Genomic DNA, 21,373 nt, shown 5'->3' with positions numbered 1-21,373 from the left:
TCATCCTCAGGAGGTGACTAATGATTGCTTACCAGTAACAAGTTGAATATTTGTAATTTTCCTGGTTCTACCACATTTTTATATTTTTAATGTTAGCTGAGATGGCGTGAGCAGCTAAGGCCCTAATCAAGGCCATTCCAGTAATGCTATATATTTATATTTTATTTATTTATTTTCCTTTGTCGCTGTCTCCCACATTAGCGAGGTAGCACAAGGAAACAGATGAAAGAATGGCCCAACCCACCCACATACACATGTTTATACATACACATCCACACACGCAAATATACATACCTATACAACTCAACGTCTTTTTTTTTCTTTTTTTTTTTTGCTTTGTCGCTGTCTCCCGCGTTTGTGAGGTAGCGCAAGGAAACAGATGAAAGAAATGGCCCAACCCACCCCCATACACAATGTATATACATACACACACACACACATATATATATATATATATATATATATATATATATATATATATATATATATATATATATATATATATATATGTGTGTGTGTGTGATGGAGAGAGATGGGTGATTATTGGTGCATATGCACCTGGGCATGAGAAGAAAGATCATGAGAGGCAAGTGTTTTGGGAGCAGCTGAATGAGTGTGTTAGTGGTTTTGATGCACGAGACCGGGTTATAGTGATGGGTGATTTGAATGCAAAGGTGAGTAATGTGGCAGTTCAGTGTTGTAAATGGAAATGGTGAAGAGCTTGTAGATTTATGTGCTGAAAAAGGACTGATGATTGGGAATACCTGGTTTAAAAAGCGAGATATACATAAGTATACGTATGTAAGTAGGAGAGATGGCCAGAGAGCGTTATTGGATTATGTGTTAATTGACAGGCGTGTGAAAGAGAGACTTTTGGATGTTAATGTGCTGAGAGGTGCAACTGGAGGGATGTCTGATCATTATCTTGTGGAGGCTAAGGTGAAGATTTGTATGGGTTTTCAGAAAAGAAGAGTGAATGTTGGGGTGAAGAGGGTGGTGAGATTAAGTGAGCCTGGGAAGGAGACTTGTGTGAGGAAGTACCAGGAGAGACTGAGTACAGAATGGAAAAAGGTGAGAACAATGGAAGTAAGGGGAGTGGGGGAGGAATGGGATGTATTTAGGGAATCAGGGATGGATTGCGCAAAAGATGCTTGTGGTATGAGAAGAGTGGGAGATGGGTTGATTAGAAAGGGTAGTGAGTGGTGGGATGAAGAAGTAAAAGTATTAGTGAAAGAGAAGAGAGAGGCATTTGGACGATTTTTGCAGGGAAAAAATGCAATTGAGTGGGAGATGTATAAAAGAAAGAGACAGGAGGTCAAGAGAAAGTTGCAAGAGGTGAAAAAGAGGGCAAATGAGAGTTGGGGTGAGAGAGTATCATTAAATTTTAGGGAGAATAAAAAGATGTTCTGGAAGGAATGATACTCTCTCACCCCAACTCTCATTTGCCCTTTTTTTCACCTCTTGCAACTTTCTCTTGACCTCCTGTCTCTTTCTTTTATACATCTCCCACTCAATTGCATTTTTTCCCTGCAAAAATCGTCCAAATGCCTCTCTCTTCTCTTTCACTAATAATCTTACTTCTTCATCCCACCACTCACTACCCTTTCTAATCAACCCACCTCCCACTCTTCTCATGCCACAAGCATCTTTTGCGCAATCCATCACTGATTCCCTAAATACATCCCATTCCTCCCCCACTCCCCTTACTTCCATTGTTCTCACCTTTTTCCATTCTGTACTCAGTCTCTCCTGGTACTTCCTCACACAAGTCTCCTTCCCAGGCTCACTTACTCTCACCACCCTCTTCACCCCAACATTCATTCTTCTTTTCTGAAAACCCATACAAATCTTCACCTTAGCCTCCACAAGATAATGATCAGACATCCCTCCAGTTGCACCTCTCAGCACATTTACATCCAAAAGTTTCTCTTTCGCGCGCCTGTCAGTTAACACATAATCCAATAACGCTCTCTGGCCATCTCTCCTACTTACATACGTATACTTATGTATATCTCGCTTTTTAAACCAGGTATTCCCAATCACCAGACCTTTTTCAGCACATAAATCTACAAGCTCTTCACCATTTCCATTTACAACACTGAACACCCCATGTATACCAATTATTCCCTCAACTGCCACATTACTCACCTTTGCATTCAAATCACCCATCACATACATTTCCCTTTTCCATAGCCAGAGGTTGAACCATTATGTGACATTCATTTTTTCATTTCATTTCAAGCTAGAAGTTTCAGTTTTCTAAATTGTTTCTTACATTTTTCATATATATATATAGGTATATGTGTGTGTGTGTGTGTGTGTGTGTGTGTATATGTGCGTATGTATGTGTATGTATGTATGTATGTATATATATATATATATATTTTTTTTTTCTGCTTTGTCGCCGTCTCCCGCGTTTGCGAGGTAACACAAGGAAACAGATGAAAGAAATGGCCCAACCCACCCCCATACACATGTATATACATACGTCCACACACGCAAATATACATACCTACACAGCTTTCCATGGTTTACCCCAGACGCTTCAAATGCCCTGATTCAATCCACTGACAGCACGTCAACCCTGGTATACCACATCGATCCAATTCACTCTATTCCTTGCCCTCCTTTCACCCTCCGGCATGTTCAGGCCCCGATCACACAAAATCTTTTTCACTCCATCTTTCCACCTCCATTTTGGTCTCCCACTTCTCCTCGTTCCCTCCACCTCCGACACATATATCCTCTTGGTCAAACTTTCCTCACTCATTCTCTCCATGTGCCCAAACCATTTCAAAACACCCTCTTCTGCTCTCTCAACCACGCTCTTTTTATTTCCACACATTTCTCTTACCCTTACGTTACCTACTCGATCAAACCACCTCACACCACACATTGTCCTCAAACATCTCATTTCCAGCACATCCATCCTCCTGCGCACAACTCTATCCATAGCCCACGCCTCGCAACCATACAACATTGTTGGAACCACTATTCCTTCAAATATACCCATTTTTGCTTTCCGAGATAATGTTCTCGACTTCCACACATTCTTCAAGGCTCCCAGAATTTTTGCCCCCTCCCCCATCCTATGATCCACTTCCGCTTCCATGGTTCCATCCGCTGCCAGATCCACTCCCAGATATCTAAAACACTTTACTTCCTCCAGTTTTTCTCCATTCAAACTTACCTCCCAATTGACTTGACCCTCAACCCTACTGTACCTAATGACCTTGCTCTTATTCACATTTACTCTTAACTTTCTTCTTTCACACACTTTACCAAACTCAGTCACCAGCTTCTGCAGTTTCTCACATGAATCAGCCACCAGTGCCGTATCATCAGCGAACAACAACTGACTCACTTCCCAAGCTCTCTCATCCCCAACAGACTTCATACTTGCCCCTCTTTCCAAAACTCTTGCATTCACCTCCCTAACAACCCCATCCATAAACAAATTAAACAACCATGGAGACGTCACACACCCCTGCCGCAAACCTACATTCACTGAGAACCAATCACTTTCCTCTCTTCCTACACGTACACATGCCTTACATCCTCGATAAAAACTTTTCACTACTTCTAACAACTTGCCTATATATATATATATATATATATATATATATATATATATATATATATATATATATATATATATATATATATATTATCCCTGGGGATAGGTGTGAAAGAATACTTCCCACGCATTCCTCGCGTGTCGTAGAAGGCGACTAGAGGGGACGGGAGCGGGGGGCCAGAAATCCTCCCCTCCTTGTATTTTTTTAACTTTCTAAAATGGGAAACAGAAGAAGGAGTCAGGCGGGGAATGCTCATCCTCCTCGAAGGCTCAGACTGGGGTGTCTAAATGTGTGTGGATGTAACCAAGATGTGAAAAAAGGAGAGATAGGTAGTATGTTTGAGGAAAGGAACCTGGATGTTTTGGCTCTGAGTGAAACGAAGCTCAAGGGTAAAGGGGAAGAGTGGTTTGGGAATGTCTTGGGAGTAAAGTCAGGGGTTAGTGAGAGGACAAGAGCAAGGGAAGGAGTAGCAGTACTCCTGAAACAGGAGTTGTGGGAGTATGTGATAGAATGTAAGAAAGTAAATTCTCGATTAATATGGGTAAAACTGAAAGTTGATGGAGAGAGATGGGTGATTATTGGTGCATATGCACCTGGGCATGAGAAGAAAGATCATGAGAGGCAAGTGTTTTGGGAGCAGCTGAATGAGTGTGTTAGTGGTTTTGATGCACGAGACCGGGTTATAGTAATTCATTTACACAAACGTCAATAGCATTTCTCATCAATTTAACCACTGTATCAATAAGCTTCAATGTCTAAGCTACATTTTTTCCAATTTCACTATTTTCTTGTCAAAGCACCATGTATGAAAACTATCACTCCAGTAACACAACTATAAACATTTACTTATTATTATTATTATTATTATTATTATTATTATTATTATTATTATTGTTATTATTATTATTATCCCTGGGGATAGGGGAGAAAGAACTTCCCACGTATTCCCTGCATGTCGTAGAAGGCAACTAAAAGGGAAGGGAGTGGGGGGCTGGAAATCCTCCCCTCTCGTTTGTTTTTTTTTTTTTTCCCCAAAAAAGATGGAACAGAGAAGGGGGCCAGGTGAGGGTATTCCCTCAAAAGGCCCAGTCCTCTGTTGTTAATGCTACCTCGCTATAGCAGGAAATGGCGAATAGTATGAAAAAAAAAAATATATCATTATTATTGTGCTTGATTGCCCTTCAAGAGCAGTGCTTAGATCATTAAAATTTGCATGTTTTGAATTGAGTATTTTTTTCACAACTATCATGTTGGCCAATGTTGCATGCAGTGTTAAAAGTGAACTCAAAAGTAATTTGTTGGAGTGATCACTTGTACCAAAATCTTTCTCCAACTTCAACACTATTAAGAAGATCCTCATTTGTAGTTAGAAATGAATCTAATATGATTTTGCCATGAGTAGGTTTCATGACCAATTGGATTAGGTAGGGCACTATCAAGAAAATTTAGTTCGAGTCCATGCCCAGAGTTTCTGAAAATGGATTCTTCCTATTTAGATGCCATTATGTTAAAATATCCTACTATCACAGAATCTTGTTCATCTACTGCTGGTGTCTTTATGGGGGGCTGTAAACTACTCCTACTGTTGTTTTCTTATGAAGCTTGTCTTTAATTTATGCAAAAATGAAGTCAATATTCTCAACAGCTACAAAATTTTTTATTATGGGATTTAAATGAACTTTAACAGAGAGAAAGACACCATTGCCTGCTTTGTTTTCCCTTTCCCAATTATACAGTGTACCCTGGAATTGAGTTTTATGTGAGGAAATCTCCACTGTTGATATCTAATCAAGAATAAGATTGACTTTCATATCATCATTTCTTTCTAACTCTGTTGTCTTTAACTCATATAGTATTTTTAGATGAAACTGAAACCTATTTTGAAGGGCATTTATGGAGGGAGATGAATCTACTCTTAGGCTGCTTTTTTTGACCAAATGTAGACTCACTAACAAGCGTACCAAAATGCTTAGATCCCACGTCATTCAGGTGTAGTCCTTCCTTCATAAATACTTCAAACTGCATGGCACAAATATGTGAACTCAACCCCTTCCTGAAAACATAGATTCACTAATCTTTTATGTAGAATGAATGCATTGCTAAAGGAGACATTCCCAGTGCTAATCCTAGGAAGAACTTCTGAAATCATAATAAGTTTTATTTCTAAAGTGTTGAATAAGTTAGTACTTAATATTAACAGTAACTCAGTTTTCTTAGTTTTTTTCTGTTGCTATAATAGAGGGAACTTAATTTACACATTGATGTTTTGTCTAATAATGTCATTTGTCTCAATAAATGAAGGGAATAATGTTAAGGACATTGGATCAGTAGAGAAAGATAAAATGAAATAGTTATGACATATGGAAAAGCAGTAATTATTCCAGTGTGAAGAACTTGGGATTATCATGTTAAAAATGTTTTCGATGTATATCATAATAATCGGTATCATACATTTCATTCTAGGTTCGGGTTTTGTTTAGCCAGCCAACGTGTTTGGAAATGTTGACATGTCGATTCTTCCTGTCTGGTCGATGCAAGTATTCGGATGATGAGTGCCGCTTTTCTCATGGAAAGATTGTCCCCATTTCTGATATCAAGGAATACAGGTTTGTTTAAGGATTTTGAGCGTAAAGATTGTCATGATGTGAAATTTTAACTTGGTTTATCAAAGATGATAAACAGAGAGAAAGACCTTTTTGTACATGTGTGTGAGTGTATGGTTGTGTGTGTAGTAAGAAATACTTTTTTTTTATGTGTGCATGAGTGTATTGTTGTATATGCAGTAGAGAAAGAGAACCTGCCTACATACAAGTACCTACAAAGAGATTTTGCCTTTATGTAGAGTTAGCACAGCTTGATAAACCCCTTCCCCTACTTTTTTTCAAATGTCCCAAAAAGTTTGAGTTTTTTAATTCAGTTTTGAAATGTGTACACACAGTAAAAAAGTATCATTCACTTTTTGTGTGAAACAATATGACACCACAGAAAAAGAATTTTAAGAAATTCCCATTCATCTGTTCTCACATTGGTAGCCCTGCTCTCTTGATATTGTGAAATATATTTCAGTACATATATAGCTCAAGTGAAAAGTTTTTATCGAGGATGTAAGGCATGTGTACGTGTAGGAAGAGAGGAAAGTGATTGGTTCTCAGTGAATGTAGGTTTGCGGCAGGGGTGTGTGACGTCTCCATGGTTGTTTGATTTGTTTATGGAAGGGGTTGTTAGGGAGGTAAATGCAAGAGTTTTGGAAAGAGGGGCAAGTATGAAGTCTGTTGGGGATGAGAGAGCTTGGGAAGTGAGTCAGTTGTTGTTCGCTGATGATACAGCGCTGGTGGCTGATTCATATGAGAAACTGCAGAAGTTGGTGACTGAGTTTGGTAAAGTGTGTGAAAGAAGAAAGTTAAGAGTAAATGTGAATAAGAGCAAGGTTATTATGTACAGTAGGGTTGAGGGTCAATTGGGAGGTAAGTTTGAATGGAGAAAAACTGGTGGAAGTAAAGTGTTTTAGATACCTGGGAGTGGATCTGGCAGCGGATGGAACCATGGAAGCGGAAGTGAATCATAGGATGGGGGAGGGGGCGAAAATCCTGGGAGCCTTGAAGAATGTGTGGAAGTCGAGAACGTTATCTCCGAAAGCAAAAATGGGTATGTTTGAAGGAATAGTGGTTCCAACAATGTTGTATGGTTGCGAGGCATGGGCTATGGATAGAGTTGTGCACAGGAGGGTGGATGTGCTGGAAATGAGATGTTTGAGGACAATATGTGGTGTGAGGTGGTTTGATCGAGTAAGTAATGTAAGGATAAGAGAGATGTGTGGAAATAAAAAGAGCGTGGTTGAGAGAGCAGAAGAGGGTGTTTTGAAATGGTTTGGTCACATGGAGAGAATGAGTGAGGAATGATTGACCAAGAGGATATATGTGTTGGAGGTGGAGGGAACAAGGAGAAGTGGGAGACCAAATTGGAGGTGGAAAGATGGAGTGAAAAAGATTTTGAGTGATCGGGGCCTGAACATGCAGGAGGGTGAAAGGCGGGCAAGGAATAGAGTGAATTGGATCGATGTGGTATACCGGGGTCGACGTGCTGTCAGTGGATTGAATCAGGGCATGTGAAGCGTCTGCGGTAAACCATGGAAAGTTGTGTGGGGCCTGGATGTGGAAAGGGAGCTGTGGTTTCGGGCATTATTGCATGACAGCTAGAGACTGAGTGTGAACGAATGGGGCCTTTGTTGTCTTTTCCTAGCGCTACCTCGCACACATGAGGGGGGGAGGGGGATGTTATTCCATGTGTGGCGAGGTGGCGATGGGAATGAATAAAGGCAGACAGTGTGAATGGTGTGCATGTGTATATATGTATGTGTCTGTGTGTGTATATATGTGTGTACATTGAGATGTATGGGTATGTATATTTGCATGTGTGGACGTGTATGTATATACATATGTATGGGGGTGGGTTGGGCCATTTCTTTCATCTGTTTCCTTGCGCTACCTCGCAAATGCGGGAGACAGCGACAAAGCAAAATAATAATAATAATAATATAGCTCAAGGTAAGGTGCCTGCAGACTAGTGGAAAACATGTATATTGGCATTGTATAAAGGCAAGGGGAATGAAAGTGATGATTGGAAGGTTGGTGTATTGCAAAGACAATCATATCTGGGATGTTCAGTGTGGTTTCAAGATTGGTAGAGGATGTGTGGACAAGGCATTTGCCTTGAAGAATGTGTGTGAGAAATACTTAGAGAGAAAAGGATTTGTACATGCCATTTATGGATCTAGAGAAAGCATGACTTTGAAAATGAAAACAATTTGTGTTTGGCAATTATGGACTTGGAAAAAGCATGTATCAGGGTTTATAGAGATGTGTTATGGAAGATGCTGTTGATGTATGACTGAGTGGTTCTAGGTGAAGTTAGGTTGGCAGCAAAGGTGTCTGATGTCATCAAAGCCTTTTAACCTGTTTGTCGATGGAATGGTTAGGGAGGTAGATGTAAGGGTTTTAGAAAGAGGGGAGTAACTGTAGCTTGATGGGAGTGGAGATGCCTGAAAGGTGAGTAATTTCCTGTTTTGCAGAAATCATGGAAGATAAGACTGAAAAATTGTAGAATGTGGTGTCTCATTTTGGAAAACTGCAAAAGGGGGAAATTGAGAGTTAAAGGGAATAAAAGTAAGATACTGAGGTTTGGGAGTTAAGAGATCCATTTCATTTCAAGTGTGAGTTTGAATGGATAAAACTTTGAAGTGGGATGTTTTAGATACCCAGGAGTGGTCACAACAGCAGATGGAACTGTGGGAACTAAGTGCATCATTGGATGAGTGAAAGGGCAAAAGTGCTTGATGCATTGAGGAATGTATAGAAAAAGAGGTCACTGTCCATTAGGGCGAAGATGGTATGACTCATGGTACAAAACTCCTGATGGGGCTGTTTAGATACAAGTCATTGGCCCTGACAAGTTGTATGAGGAGAGTTAACCAAATAAGGAATGACAGTGTGAGAGAAAAATATGGTAGTATGTGGAGTGTGTTTGAGATAGCTCAGCAGGATGTGCTTAAATGGTTTGGGCATAAGGAAACTGTGAGTGAGGAGAGACTGATTAATTGAATATATGACTTAGATGTATAAAAGAAGGAGGCAAGAGGTCAAGAGAAAGGTGCAAGAGGTGAAAAAGAGGACAAATGAGAGTTGGGGTGAGAGAGTATCATTAAATTTTAGGGAGAATAAAAAGATGTGAGAAATACTTAGAAAAGCAAATGGATTTGTATGTAGCATTTATGGATCTGGAGAAGGCATATGATAGAGTTGATAGAGATGCTATGTGGAAGGTATTAAGAATATATGGTGTGGGAGGCAAGTTGTTAGAAGGAGTGAAAAGTTTTTATTGAGGATGTAAGGCATGTGTACGTGTAGGAAGAGAGGAAAGTGATTGGTTCTCAGTCAATGTAGGTTTGCGGCAGGGGTGTGTGATGTCTCCATGGTTGTTTAATTTGTTTATGGATGGGGTTGTTAGGGAGGTGAATGCAAGAGTTTTGGAAAGAGGGGCAAGTATGAAGTCTGTTGTGGATGAGAGAGCTTGGGAAGTGAGTCAGTTGTTGTTCGCTGATGATACAGCGCTGGTGGCTGATTCATGTGAGAAACTGCAGAAGCTGGTGACTGAGTTTGGTAAAGTGTGTGAAAGAAGGAAGTTAAGATGAGTTTGGTAAAGTGTGTGAAAGAAGAAAGTTAAGAGTAAATGTGAATAAGAGTAAGGTTGTTAGGTGCAGTAGGGTTGAGGGTCAAGTCAATTGGGAGGTTAGTTTGAATGGAGAAAAACTGGAGGAAGTAAAATGTTTTAGATATCTGGGAGTGGATCTGGCAGCGGATGGAACCATGGAAGCGGAAGTGAATCATAGGTTGGGGAAGGGGGCGAAAATCCTGGGAGCCTTGAAGAATGTGTGGAAGTCGAGAACATTATCTCGGAAAGCAAAAATGGGTATGTTTGAAGGAATAGTGGTTCCAACAATGTTGTATGGTTGCGAGGCGTGGGCTATGGATAGAGTTGTGCGCAGGAGGGTGGATGTGCTGGAAATGAGATGTTTGAGGACAATGGGTGGTGTGAGGTGGTTTGATCGAGTAAGTAATGTAAGGGTAAGAGAGATGTGTGGAAATAAAAAGAGCGTGGTTGAGAGAGCAGAAGAGGGTGTTTTGAAATGGTTTGGGCACATGGAGAGAATGAGTGAGGAAAGATTGACCAAGAGGATATATGTGTCGGAGGTGGAGGGAACGAGGAGAAGTGGGAGACCAAATTGGAGGTGGAAAGATGGAGTGAAAAAGATTTTGTGTGTTCGGGGCCTGAACATGCAGGATGGTGAAAGGAGGGCAAGGAATAGAGTGAATTGGATCAATGTGGTATACCGGGGTTGACGTGCTGTCAGTGGATTGAATCAGGGCATGTGAAGCGTCTGGGGTAAACCATGGAAAGTTGTGTGGGGCCTGGATGTGGAAAGGGAGCTGTGGTTTCGGGCATTATTGCATGGCAGCTAGAGACTGAATGTGAACGAATGGGGCCTTTGTTGTCTTTTCCTAGTGCTACCTCGCACACATGAGGGGGGAGGGGGATGGTATTCCATGTGTGGCGAGGTGGCGATGGGAGTGAATGGGGGCAGACAGTGTGAATTGTGTGCATGGGTATATATGTATGTGTCTGTGTATGTATATATATGTGTACATTGAGATGTATAGGTATGTATATTTGCGTGTGTGGACGTGTGTGTGTGTGTATACATTGTGTATGGGGGTGGGTTGGGCCATTTCTTTTGTCTGTTTCCTTGCGCTACTTCGCAAACGCGGGAGACCGACAAAGCAAAATAAATAAATAGATAAGTTTGTTGAGTATTCCTGGGAAATTATATGGGAGGGTATTGATCGAGATGGTCAAGGCATGTACAAAGCATCAGATTGGGGAGGAGCAGTGTGGTTCCAGAAGTTGTAGAGGATGTTTGGATCAAGTGTTTGCTTTGAAGAATGTATGTGAGAAATACTTAGAAAAACAAATGGATTTGTATGTGGCATTTATGGATCTGGAGAAGGGATATGATAGAGTTAATAGAGATGCTCTGTGGAAGGTACTAAGAGTATATGGTGTGGGAGGCAAGTTGCTAGAAGCAGTGAAAAGTTTTTATCGAGGATGTAAGGCATGTGTACGAGTAGGAAGAGGAAAGTGAGTGGTTCCCAGTGAATGTCAGTTTGTGGCAGGGGGTGTGTGATGTCTCCATGGTTGTTTAATTTGTTTATGGATGGGGTTGTTAGGGAAGTGAATGCAAGAGTTTTGGAGAGAGGGGGAGATATGAAGTCTGTTGTGGATGAGAGGGCTTGGGAAGTGAGTCAGTTGTTGTTCGCTGATGATACATCACTGGTGGCTGATTCAGGTGAGAAACTGCAGAAGCTGGTGACTGAGTTTGATAAAGTGTGTGAAAGAAGAAAGCTGAGAGTAAATGTGAATAAGAGCAAGATTATTAGGTACAGTAGGGTTGAGGGACAAGTCAATTGGGAAGTAAGTTTGAATTGAGAAAACTTGAGGAAGTGAAGTGTTTAGGTATCTTGGAGTGGATTTGGCAGCGTATGAACCCATAGAAGCGGAAGTGAGTCACAGAGTGGGGGAGGGGGCGAAGGTTCTGGGAGTGTTGAAGAATGTGTGGAAGGCAAGAACATTTCCTCGGAAAGCAAAAATGGGTATGTTTGAAGGAATAGAGGTCCCTACAATGTTATTTGGTTGTGAGGCGTGGGCTATAGATAGGGTTGTGCGGAGGAGGGTGGATGTATTGGAAATGAGATGTTTGAGGACAATATGTGATGTGAGGTGGTTTGATTAAGTAATGAAAGGGTAAGAGAGATGTGTGGTAATAAAAAGAGTGTAGTTGAGAGAGCAGAAGAGGGTGTATTGAAATGGTTTGGTCACATTGAAAGAATGAGCAAGGAAAGATTGACAAAAAGGATATATGTGTCACAGGTGGAGGGAACAGGGAGAAGTGAGAGACCAAATTGGAGGTGGAAGGATGGAGTGAAAAAGATTTTGAGCGATGGGAGCCTGAACATGCAGGAGGGTGAAAGACGTGCAAGGAATAGAGTGAATTGGAATGATATGGTATACTGGGGTCGACTTGCTGTCAGTGGATTGAACCAGGGTTATGCGAAGCGTCTGGGGTAAACCATGGAAAGTTTTGTGAGGCCTGGATGTGAAAAGGGAGCAGTGGTTTTGGTGCATTATAAATGACAGCTAGAGACTGAGTGTGAACAAATGTGGCCTTTGTTGTTTTTTCCTAGCGCTACCTTGTGTACGTGCTGGGGGAGGGGGGTGTCATTTCATGTGTGTTGGGGTGGCGACGGGAATGAATAAAGGCAGCAAGTATGAATTATGTACATGTGTATATATGCATATGTCTGTGTATGTATATGTATGTATACGTTGGAATTTTTAGGTCTGTATATGTGCATGTGTGGATGTGTATGTATATACATGTCTATGTAGGTGGGTTGGGCCATTCTTTCATCTGTTTCCTTGCGCTACCTCTTTAACGTGGGAGACAGCAACAAAGAATAATAAACAAATGAATAATGACTCAGAATTGGAGGGGACATAGAGGATGGAAGACTAAGGATGCAGTGGAAGGCTGCTTTAATTTATCAGGGACATAGAGGATGGAAGACTAAAGATGCAGTGGAAGGATGCTTTTATTTATCAAATCCTGAACATGCAGGAGGTTGTGAGGCATGAGTGGAATAGAGCATATTAGAACGATATGGTACACAGTGGATGAGATGCTGGCAGTGGGCTGAACTAGAGGATATTTAGTAGGCAAGGGAGCAATGGAAACATCTTTAGGGTATGACTGTAGATTATACATGACAGCTAGAAAGTGGATGTGAGCAAATTAGTGCTGTTTCTTCATTTGTTCATGTTGCTACCATGCTATTGCAGGGAACTACTTGTGTTATTATGTTATAATGCTTTATTTACCATAGTATTTATATTTTTTACAGAGAACCTCAACATGACACTATAGTTACTGGGAGCCGTGTCTTAGTTCAGTACACTGATGATCTGTGGACAAGTGCCACTGTGCAGGATGTACTAGAAGACAGATCAGCTTTCTGTGTAAAATATGACAAGAACAAAGAAATAGCTGAAGTACAGCTGTCACAGATGGTTCCACTTCATTGTGAGGAAGAAGTTGAGGACGAGGAGAGAGATGAGGTGGATATTCTTTTTCACTTTTTCAGGTTTGATAAGGGCAAGAGCCTTAGGAAGCATGCTGTTTATGGAAATATGATTAAGTAATACATGATAGTGTAGTAAAAAAAAAAAAAGCAAAATTTTTAAAAGGTTGTATTTGATATTAGAGTGTTAGTATTAAAATAAACAAATGAATTATCGTGAGTGAACAGCTTCATGAAAGTCCCTAATGGCAGTCCTGTTATTCCAAAGTTTACAGTGTGCATAGAGATGGCACCAATAACACAATATTAGAAATAGAAAATGCACCAATAACACAATATTAGAAATAGAGAATGCACAAATAACACATAAGATTAGAAACTATTCTTGGGTAACCTTGAGCAGATAGTGTTGCCTCATAGCCACACACTGTTTTCATTCTATGAGAGCTACCTCCCAGTACCAGTTAAGAATTTTTTAAGAAAATATCCTCATGACATTTGAGCTATTTTCCACTTTCAGGAATAACAGATGTAAAATGCTAACATTGTCAACAAGTGAACTATCGCACAAGATCCTCAACTCACATTCCTTTGATTTGAAAGGTGAGAGAGATAGTGAGCATAGCCAGTTACATAAGTGCATTACACCTCATGGATAATTTTTGAGCAGAACAGATGTTGTTGCTTCATATCTGCATACTGTACATTTTTGTGATTTCTGAGGCAACCTGTATGGTGTGCACTAACATCTACAGTGCATAATTATTTTTGCCTCAAATCCATCCAGTATGATACTCTTCATGAGAAATCATAAAGCAAGCGTTATTTATTACATACCTGCACATTGTAGCAACAACACTTACTGTATGCTTACCCATGTGCCATACAAAGGCATGTTATTCGCATAATTGATAGCCACATCGGCTGGTAATATGGTTTCCTATTGTGACTGCATAAAGAAGTACACCAGTCATTAGTTACCCAACTGTGTATCAGTCCATAACACCATGTTTATACAATGTATGACTACTGGCAAAGCACTGCTCATACTTATTTGCCATAGTGGTACTAAAAAGTTATGATTATAACTTACTGTGACCCAAATAACTCTTTTGAGCATGATAACTGTTTATGTCTATCAACCTATCTGACACATGTTCTGTTTGGGGACTCCCTCAAGGGAGTCGCCAAGGCAGAAGATTCTCCATAACTGGTGAACTCCAGAGATGCTTCTTAGCCTTTTATGCCTCACCCTTAACAGGCCACTGGCAAAGGGCATTTCTAGTGCTATGACATAACAACTATTTTATTTGATCAAAGAACGTAATTTATTGTGCATAATTGTATTTATAAAATGATGTTCTTGGACTGCAAGAAATCACCTTCATTGGTGCTGTATCATCATCATCGGTCAGAAAGTACAGTGTCGTTGAGAAGCTTCACACCCATTTTATCCACCTCTTACATGGTGGACATCCTTAAAGCTACAGGATCTTGGGGATGCTTAACTAATGAACTAATCATAGACAGAATGCATATTATATTATTATCTATGTAATGTCTAAGTAGGAAAAAATATCAAAGAATTTTTCATTTGTTGGTTGTGTGCAGAGCCATTATCAAAATACATCCAGTACAGAAAGATGGATAAAACAAATAAAAAAGCAGTGGATAAACTTTTTAGAATACAGTGGTCAGTATGCACATTGAAACACATATATAAATTACATGTCCATAGCAAAAGGTGTTTGCTCACTGGTCACTTGAGAAGGAAAATCATGACAGGATGCAAATTTTACTTACTCTTAGTTTTGAGTATTAGGTAGAATTTCATAATTCATTCATGCTCTGATGATGTCACACTAACTATTTTAAGCTTAGGGCTATACTAACTAAATGTAACTAAGGATTCATGGATGACATTTCTTTTCACAGAGGCCATTACCCATTGAAGCTAGTGATCTTGATGGCATTGATGATGAGAGAGCAGTCTTTGTCCCAACTGCCAATTGGTTTCAGCATTCTCTTTCACAGCGTCTTGGTGACTGGGAAAAACACACTAAGGTTAGAATTCTCTCGTTTTATGAAAAATTTTTACCAAGTTTCAGATATGTAATCATGACTGTTAAAGCAGACTTCCTTAAAGTTTTTCTCTCTTAGGAACTAGTATTTCTTAATCAGAATTTTGGTTGATTTTTTATTGTCATGTTTATTATAAATACCCTGCAGAGTTTAATAGAGTAAATTTGCTGACGGAGGAAGTTAAGGGTGAGAAAGATTGGGATATTATAGAGGAATATAAGAACACATTCATAAAGAACCAAGAGATTAGTCTTTTGTTGATGTAATAAGGTAGTAGGTAAGTGTGGATGATGTAGAAAGTAACTCAGTTGATTATATCATCACCATCATGGAAGCCAATCATAACTTTCTCCATAGAGATTTTTAAGAATGCAACACCCACCTGAAATGTCTTTCATCATATGCTGCATGAGATGACCAGGGCAACAGTAAGACAAGGCCTTTTACCTCAACAACACTAATATCTATAAAACTCATTATAACAGGCTGATTCATAGAATTTGCTGTGCAAAGAAAGCTTATTTTCTTATCAAGCTGCAGCACTTGAAACATTCCCCATCAGCTGTATGGGACACTCAGAAAGATCTGCAGGTTAAACAAGAAGACACCCCTTTTTGCCAAGCAGCAAATACCTCCCTATTGAAAAAGCATCTCAGCTTTTGATAGCCACTTCATCACCATCTTCTGTAGACTTTCTCTCCTAGACACCTTAAGCCACCCAGCGTACCTTCCAATCTTAACACTCCTTGAGTCATTACATGAATTTGATGTTGCCAGATGGTTAGACATCTGGAAGGTAAAGTTTTGCAAGAAATTCTTTAGCTTACCAGAGGAATTCTTGAAAGAGCTCTCCCCAGAGTTACTTCCCTCCACTTGTCAAAATTTCTCTTTGATTGGACAACTTCACGTATATCCCATGTACTAGAGTCAACTAGTCCATAATCTCATGTAAGTAGAGTCCATTGCTATCACTCCAGTCACTAGCGTAGTGAATGAAAGTTTTGTGTTTATCAGTGTTTGCACAGACATTTTAAGTTCCATATACTTTCAGCTGCTAAGTCAAATGAAGTCTCAATCGCCCACTACTTTGTTAGCTTTTGAGAGTATATCTGTTGCAACATAGAAAGATGCAAAACTTCTTTGACCCCTACCTTTGTTGACTTTACTGAAGCTTTGATCCAATCGTTCATAACATTCTTCAACAAAGCTATCAGCCATGAGTTATTGAAAAGTCTCAATTCATGGCTTGTAGATGCCCTCAGTTAGGTTTGTAAGGCTATATGCCTCCAAAGAGTCATCACCACCTAACTCCCCAGCTGTGGTAACTTCCAAGGCTTCCTCATCCTTATGATTGATGCCTTGACATACCTATCAGGGCATCACATATTTGTAAGGATGGAATTGTTATACATCAACAGTGCTGCTATTGATATCACTGTCAGTCAGACCAGGAATATTGTAGATAGGAATGACGAATAGCAGGTGACTTGATGATCCATGATGAGAGTATCTATTTATAGTAGTGCACATCATCCTTTCTCATCGAACCCATTCCTCACTGCCTCAGTTGCAGACTTTCCCAACTTGCTCACTTGACCAATCTTCTCATTGTCACTATAGACAATAAACTAGGCTGGAAGAAACAAACCAGTACCAACAACAAAGCCTCTATGTACATTTCTGTATATTTTATTGGCTCAATTCACTTAGGCTACTTGTGCCTTATCTTAGAACTTACACTCATTTTCATTCTACCCAGACTCCATTCTGCCTCTCTTTCCTGTTCTGCCTTATTATCCATCCATACAAAACAGGCAACTAACCTTTAAATGGCTGCCAACATCATGTGATGCTTAACTTATCTTGCTTTTCTTTGAAATATCAGTCAACCTTTGGAAATATTAGTATCCTGAAAAGGTCTTTTAATCGCTGGGCTGGAACAGGAAATTTTTTTGCATTCCTCAGTACCATGCAGATGCACTTCTCATGTCATGATGAAAAGCTTTACTTACCTTTCTATATAATACTAAGTTTTCTGATGATTATAGTGACAAGGAGGAATAATTATCATTAATTACAGCAGCTGGTGAGGAATTTAAAGAAAATTTGCAGTGATAGGTGAAGATATATATGTGACACAGCGAGTGATCACAGTAGGGGTTAGGGAGGAGAGTGGCAAGTGCAGGATGCCACCACCTATGATGCAGTCTTTGTTTGATCACTTTGAGCAGATTTCCTTCCAACTGAACCTAATTTTCATGGAAGTAATCCTAGGGTGATGGAGGACTTTGTTGTAACAGAAGATAGAAAAGAGCTATCTATATTTCCAATCATGCTTTGTGAAAAGCAGTGCTGTGTATGTGTGGAAAATAAAAGTTCAGTGAAATACCAAGTTCTGGAAAAGCAGACAGCCAGGATCTCCATGTCTGCCTTTTATAACTAGAGTTGAGAAATGATCACCCCAAATATGCAAGTCATACATCATCCTCCTGCTCACTTAGCACTCCACCAGTCTAACCGAAGAATAGCTATGTTAGTATTTAGTTAGAATGGGGTAGAAAAAGGCTTGTGAGTTCATTCGTAGTACTTCCTACACTACCTATCTAGAGGCACTCAACATGCAGGTCCTTTAGACTCTCTAACTATTAACTGGCCTTCAGCCAACAGTTAGGTAAATAGTTACTACACTATTTTTGCCCTTATCAAATGCTATCAGAGCTCCTTTGTCCCCAAGTTTCACTTCAGCAACACTTGTATTGAGCCCATCTGATCATCTATAGTACCTCTACATAAACAGGCCCTTTCCTACTGTCATGAACATCAGCAGTAATTAGTAGACTACCACACCAACTTTTGCATAAAGACTGTCAGTTTAATCTCCCACTCCATTTTATAACCCCACTATTGATATTGTTAATTCAGTAAACTAAGGGAATGGGAGTAGAATGGTGTGGGAATGTTCAGGCTGCTAAGTTTAGGGTTAAAATAAGGACAGAAGTAAATGAGGAAGTGGCAATTTTATTGAAGGAGGAGCTGTGAGACTGTTGAAGAGTGTAAAGAAATGAGTTCAAGATTGTTGGGGTTTAGAATGAGAGTTATCTATATAAGGTAGGTGACAGTAATTATTCATCTTGTGGTGAGAGGAGTGAAGAAGAAAGTGGTGCTTTTGGGGATGAACTAAGTGAGGGCTTTGGCAGTTTTGCTGCAGTTGATTGTATTTTGGTGCAAAAGAATCTGAATGCAAAAGTGGGGGATGCAGCAGTTGAAGTATGATTAGGGGGCATAGGGTGCCTTCTGTAAATAAAAATGGAGATCAAAATTTTGTCCTGGGAAAGTAATGATAACTGGGAAATCTTGCTTTAAAAAAAAGATACAAACTTAAGTATACATAGGGCATGAATGTAAGTTCGTAAGTGTAGCAGAAATAGCTAGAAGGCAGAGTTCAGGGTATTCTTATATATAAGAGAGAAATTTGGGTATGTAGTTAAGGACATGGTGGAATAGTACAGGCTTGAGTGGATGGATTGATTGAAACTAGGATGTGGAGTAAAAAAACGAAATAAATGATTTGGGAAGTGGTTATATTAGATGAATAGAAAGATGACTGAGGTAGAAGGACAGTATGAGGGAGTTTGTGAGGGGGGGCTTTTAAGCAGGAATTTTGGGATTGCACAAAGATAGGGATGCATAAGGAAGGTTCTTATTAGTTTGGTATATTTATCTATCTACATATCTATATCTCTGATGCCTGTTCCCCCCAGGAACTCCCATCAAGGGAATGGCCATGGCAAAAGACTCCACTTATCCCTGTCCTTACATGCCTCCCTCTCAATACATCATTCCACTCATTCTTCCCCATTTCTCTCCCCTCAGTGCTCTACTACTCTCATTCTCCTTTTCACAGATGGTCTTTCTCTCACACCAACCCCTTTAATCAAACTGACATACACTATTATTGTAAACTCAGTGTCTTGCATTCTTTCCACATGCCCAATCCTCAAAGTATTACATTTCGCTGTCACTCCACAGTTCATTCCCGTTGCATTCCCTGCCATGCCAAATCTCTCATACATCCCCTCATTACTTTTTTTGCTCCATCTAGTCATATCACATACATCTTTCAAATAACTAATTTCCACAGCCTGGATTCTTGATTTCTCTGACTCATCCCATGCCCATGTTTCATCTGCATGGGTCAGGGTCGGGAGGATAATGCTGATCCTTAATCCTTTCTCCACTTCCTTATTTACACTTGTACCCTTCATTATTCTGTTAAGGGACCCAGTGACTGTTTTACCCTATACTGTTCTCTCCCTTATCTCTCCTTCCGTATCACCAAACGTACCCTAGATAGCTCCTAAATACTTAAATTCAGTCACCTCTCCCAGTCTTTTTTCCCCCATACTAATAACAAAGTTTAATACACTTTCTTCTCTCACTTTCTAAAGCTTTGCAGAATCTGTACTTTCACTGTTTCTTTCCAAACACCATTACTTTACCTTTACTTGCATTTATCTTTACTATCTACACGTACACACTTCATAAAACACACTTACAAGCTTCTGCAACTCCTCGTCACTCACAGCAAACAACTTGATATCATCTGCAAAAAGGCATGTCATTAGTTACCATACCTCACCACTCTCCATCCACACACCACTTTTCCCTCGGTTTGCTTTCATCTCTCTCCTCACTCCATCCATATATATGTTAAAAAGCCACATTGACATCACACAGCCCTGCCTCACACCCACATGTATACTGAAACTTTCCTCAACTCTCCATCCATTCTTACACATGCATTTTCTTCTCAGTATCATTGGCAAAAAGGCATGTCATTAGTTACCATACCTCACCACTCTCCATCCATACACCCCTTTTCCCTCAGTTTGCTTTCATCTCTTTCCTCACTCCATCCATACGTATGTTAAAAAGCCACGTTGACATCACACAGCCCTGCCTCACACCCACATGTATACTGAAACTTTCCTCAACTCTCCATCCACTCTTACACATGCATTTGCTACTCTTATAACAAGCTCTCACACCATCCAACATTTTTAGTGGACATACCTTAGTTAGATTAAGAAAAAACAGACATTTCGTAATAGTAGTTTTCGGCCTGTGATGATTCTGACTAAGTCTCAGATATACTTTTGCAAGTAATATATATATCTTTAGTTAATGTCAGGACTTTGGGATATTTACTTACTTCTCAGACTGCGAATGCAGTTTAACTTTATCATCTTTTTGGTAGTTTCATTTAAAAACAGCACTTCTGTCAATTGTATGTGTGTGATTAAATTTGTACTCAAAAGATTTAAGGATATTCTATGCAGAATTAATTTGTGCTTATATTTTTGTGTTTAGTCTCAGTTTAGGATTGCTTTTGTTAGGGCATTGGATCAAAGCTGATGGAGAAGATGGGATATGTTGTTGGCACTGGCCTTGGCCCACTGGGAGAAGGCAGAGTTGAACCAGTGACAGCATATGTTTACCCTCAAGGAGTGTCACTTGGTAAGTTACATAATCACCCAAGAATTAATAAAAGTAGTTCAGATCACATGTTGTTCATGTTTGGCATTTGGTTATAAGCATGTATAATAGAACCCCACAGTATAAAAAAAAAATCACCAAAGAATCAATTCACCTAACATTTTCTGCATCAGACATGTAAGCTGTAGGTGCAGTAGCTTGCATGACCAGTCATTTATCATATTGGAACTGTATATCAAAGGAAATTCTATCAGATTCATAAAAAGAATTCCAGAGAACACCCATAATGACCAAAAGCCAATTACAGTGCCGGTAGAAAATTGAAAATCTTTATATCTGATAACTGAAACTCTGAAAATCTGTGGTTCATTGCATTCAGGATTACTGACAACCTTGTGCATGAATTTCCAGAGTTGGGTTGCTATATTTACTTTGGGCTGCCCACACCACTGCTTTGTTATTGTTTACAGTCTGAATGTGTAGCAGTGACACTTTATACTTTTCTTAGTTATATGTCATATTTTCATA

General features: G+C 39.7%; 1 protein-coding gene across 1 annotated transcript in view; it reads left to right on the top strand.

Annotated features, from left to right (window-relative positions):
- The window catches only part of LOC139752787 (zinc finger CCCH-type with G patch domain-containing protein), a 54,553-nt gene that overhangs the window by 8,800 nt on the left and 24,380 nt on the right, over positions 1-21,373 (top strand). The window contains exons 5-8 of the mRNA XM_071668703.1: positions 6,042-6,184; positions 13,091-13,304; positions 15,203-15,331; positions 20,746-20,866. Coding sequence (XP_071524804.1) covers positions 6,042-6,184; positions 13,091-13,304; positions 15,203-15,331; positions 20,746-20,866 — 607 coding nt within the window. The remainder of the gene's footprint in view (positions 1-6,041; positions 6,185-13,090; positions 13,305-15,202; positions 15,332-20,745; positions 20,867-21,373) is intronic.

Source organism: Panulirus ornatus, chromosome 13 (assembly GCF_036320965.1).
Source record: "Panulirus ornatus isolate Po-2019 chromosome 13, ASM3632096v1, whole genome shotgun sequence".
Lineage (NCBI taxonomy): Eukaryota > Metazoa > Arthropoda > Malacostraca > Decapoda > Palinuridae > Panulirus > Panulirus ornatus.
Note: the sequence above shows the minus strand (reverse complement) of the source record. Positions and strands in the feature narration are given on the sequence as shown.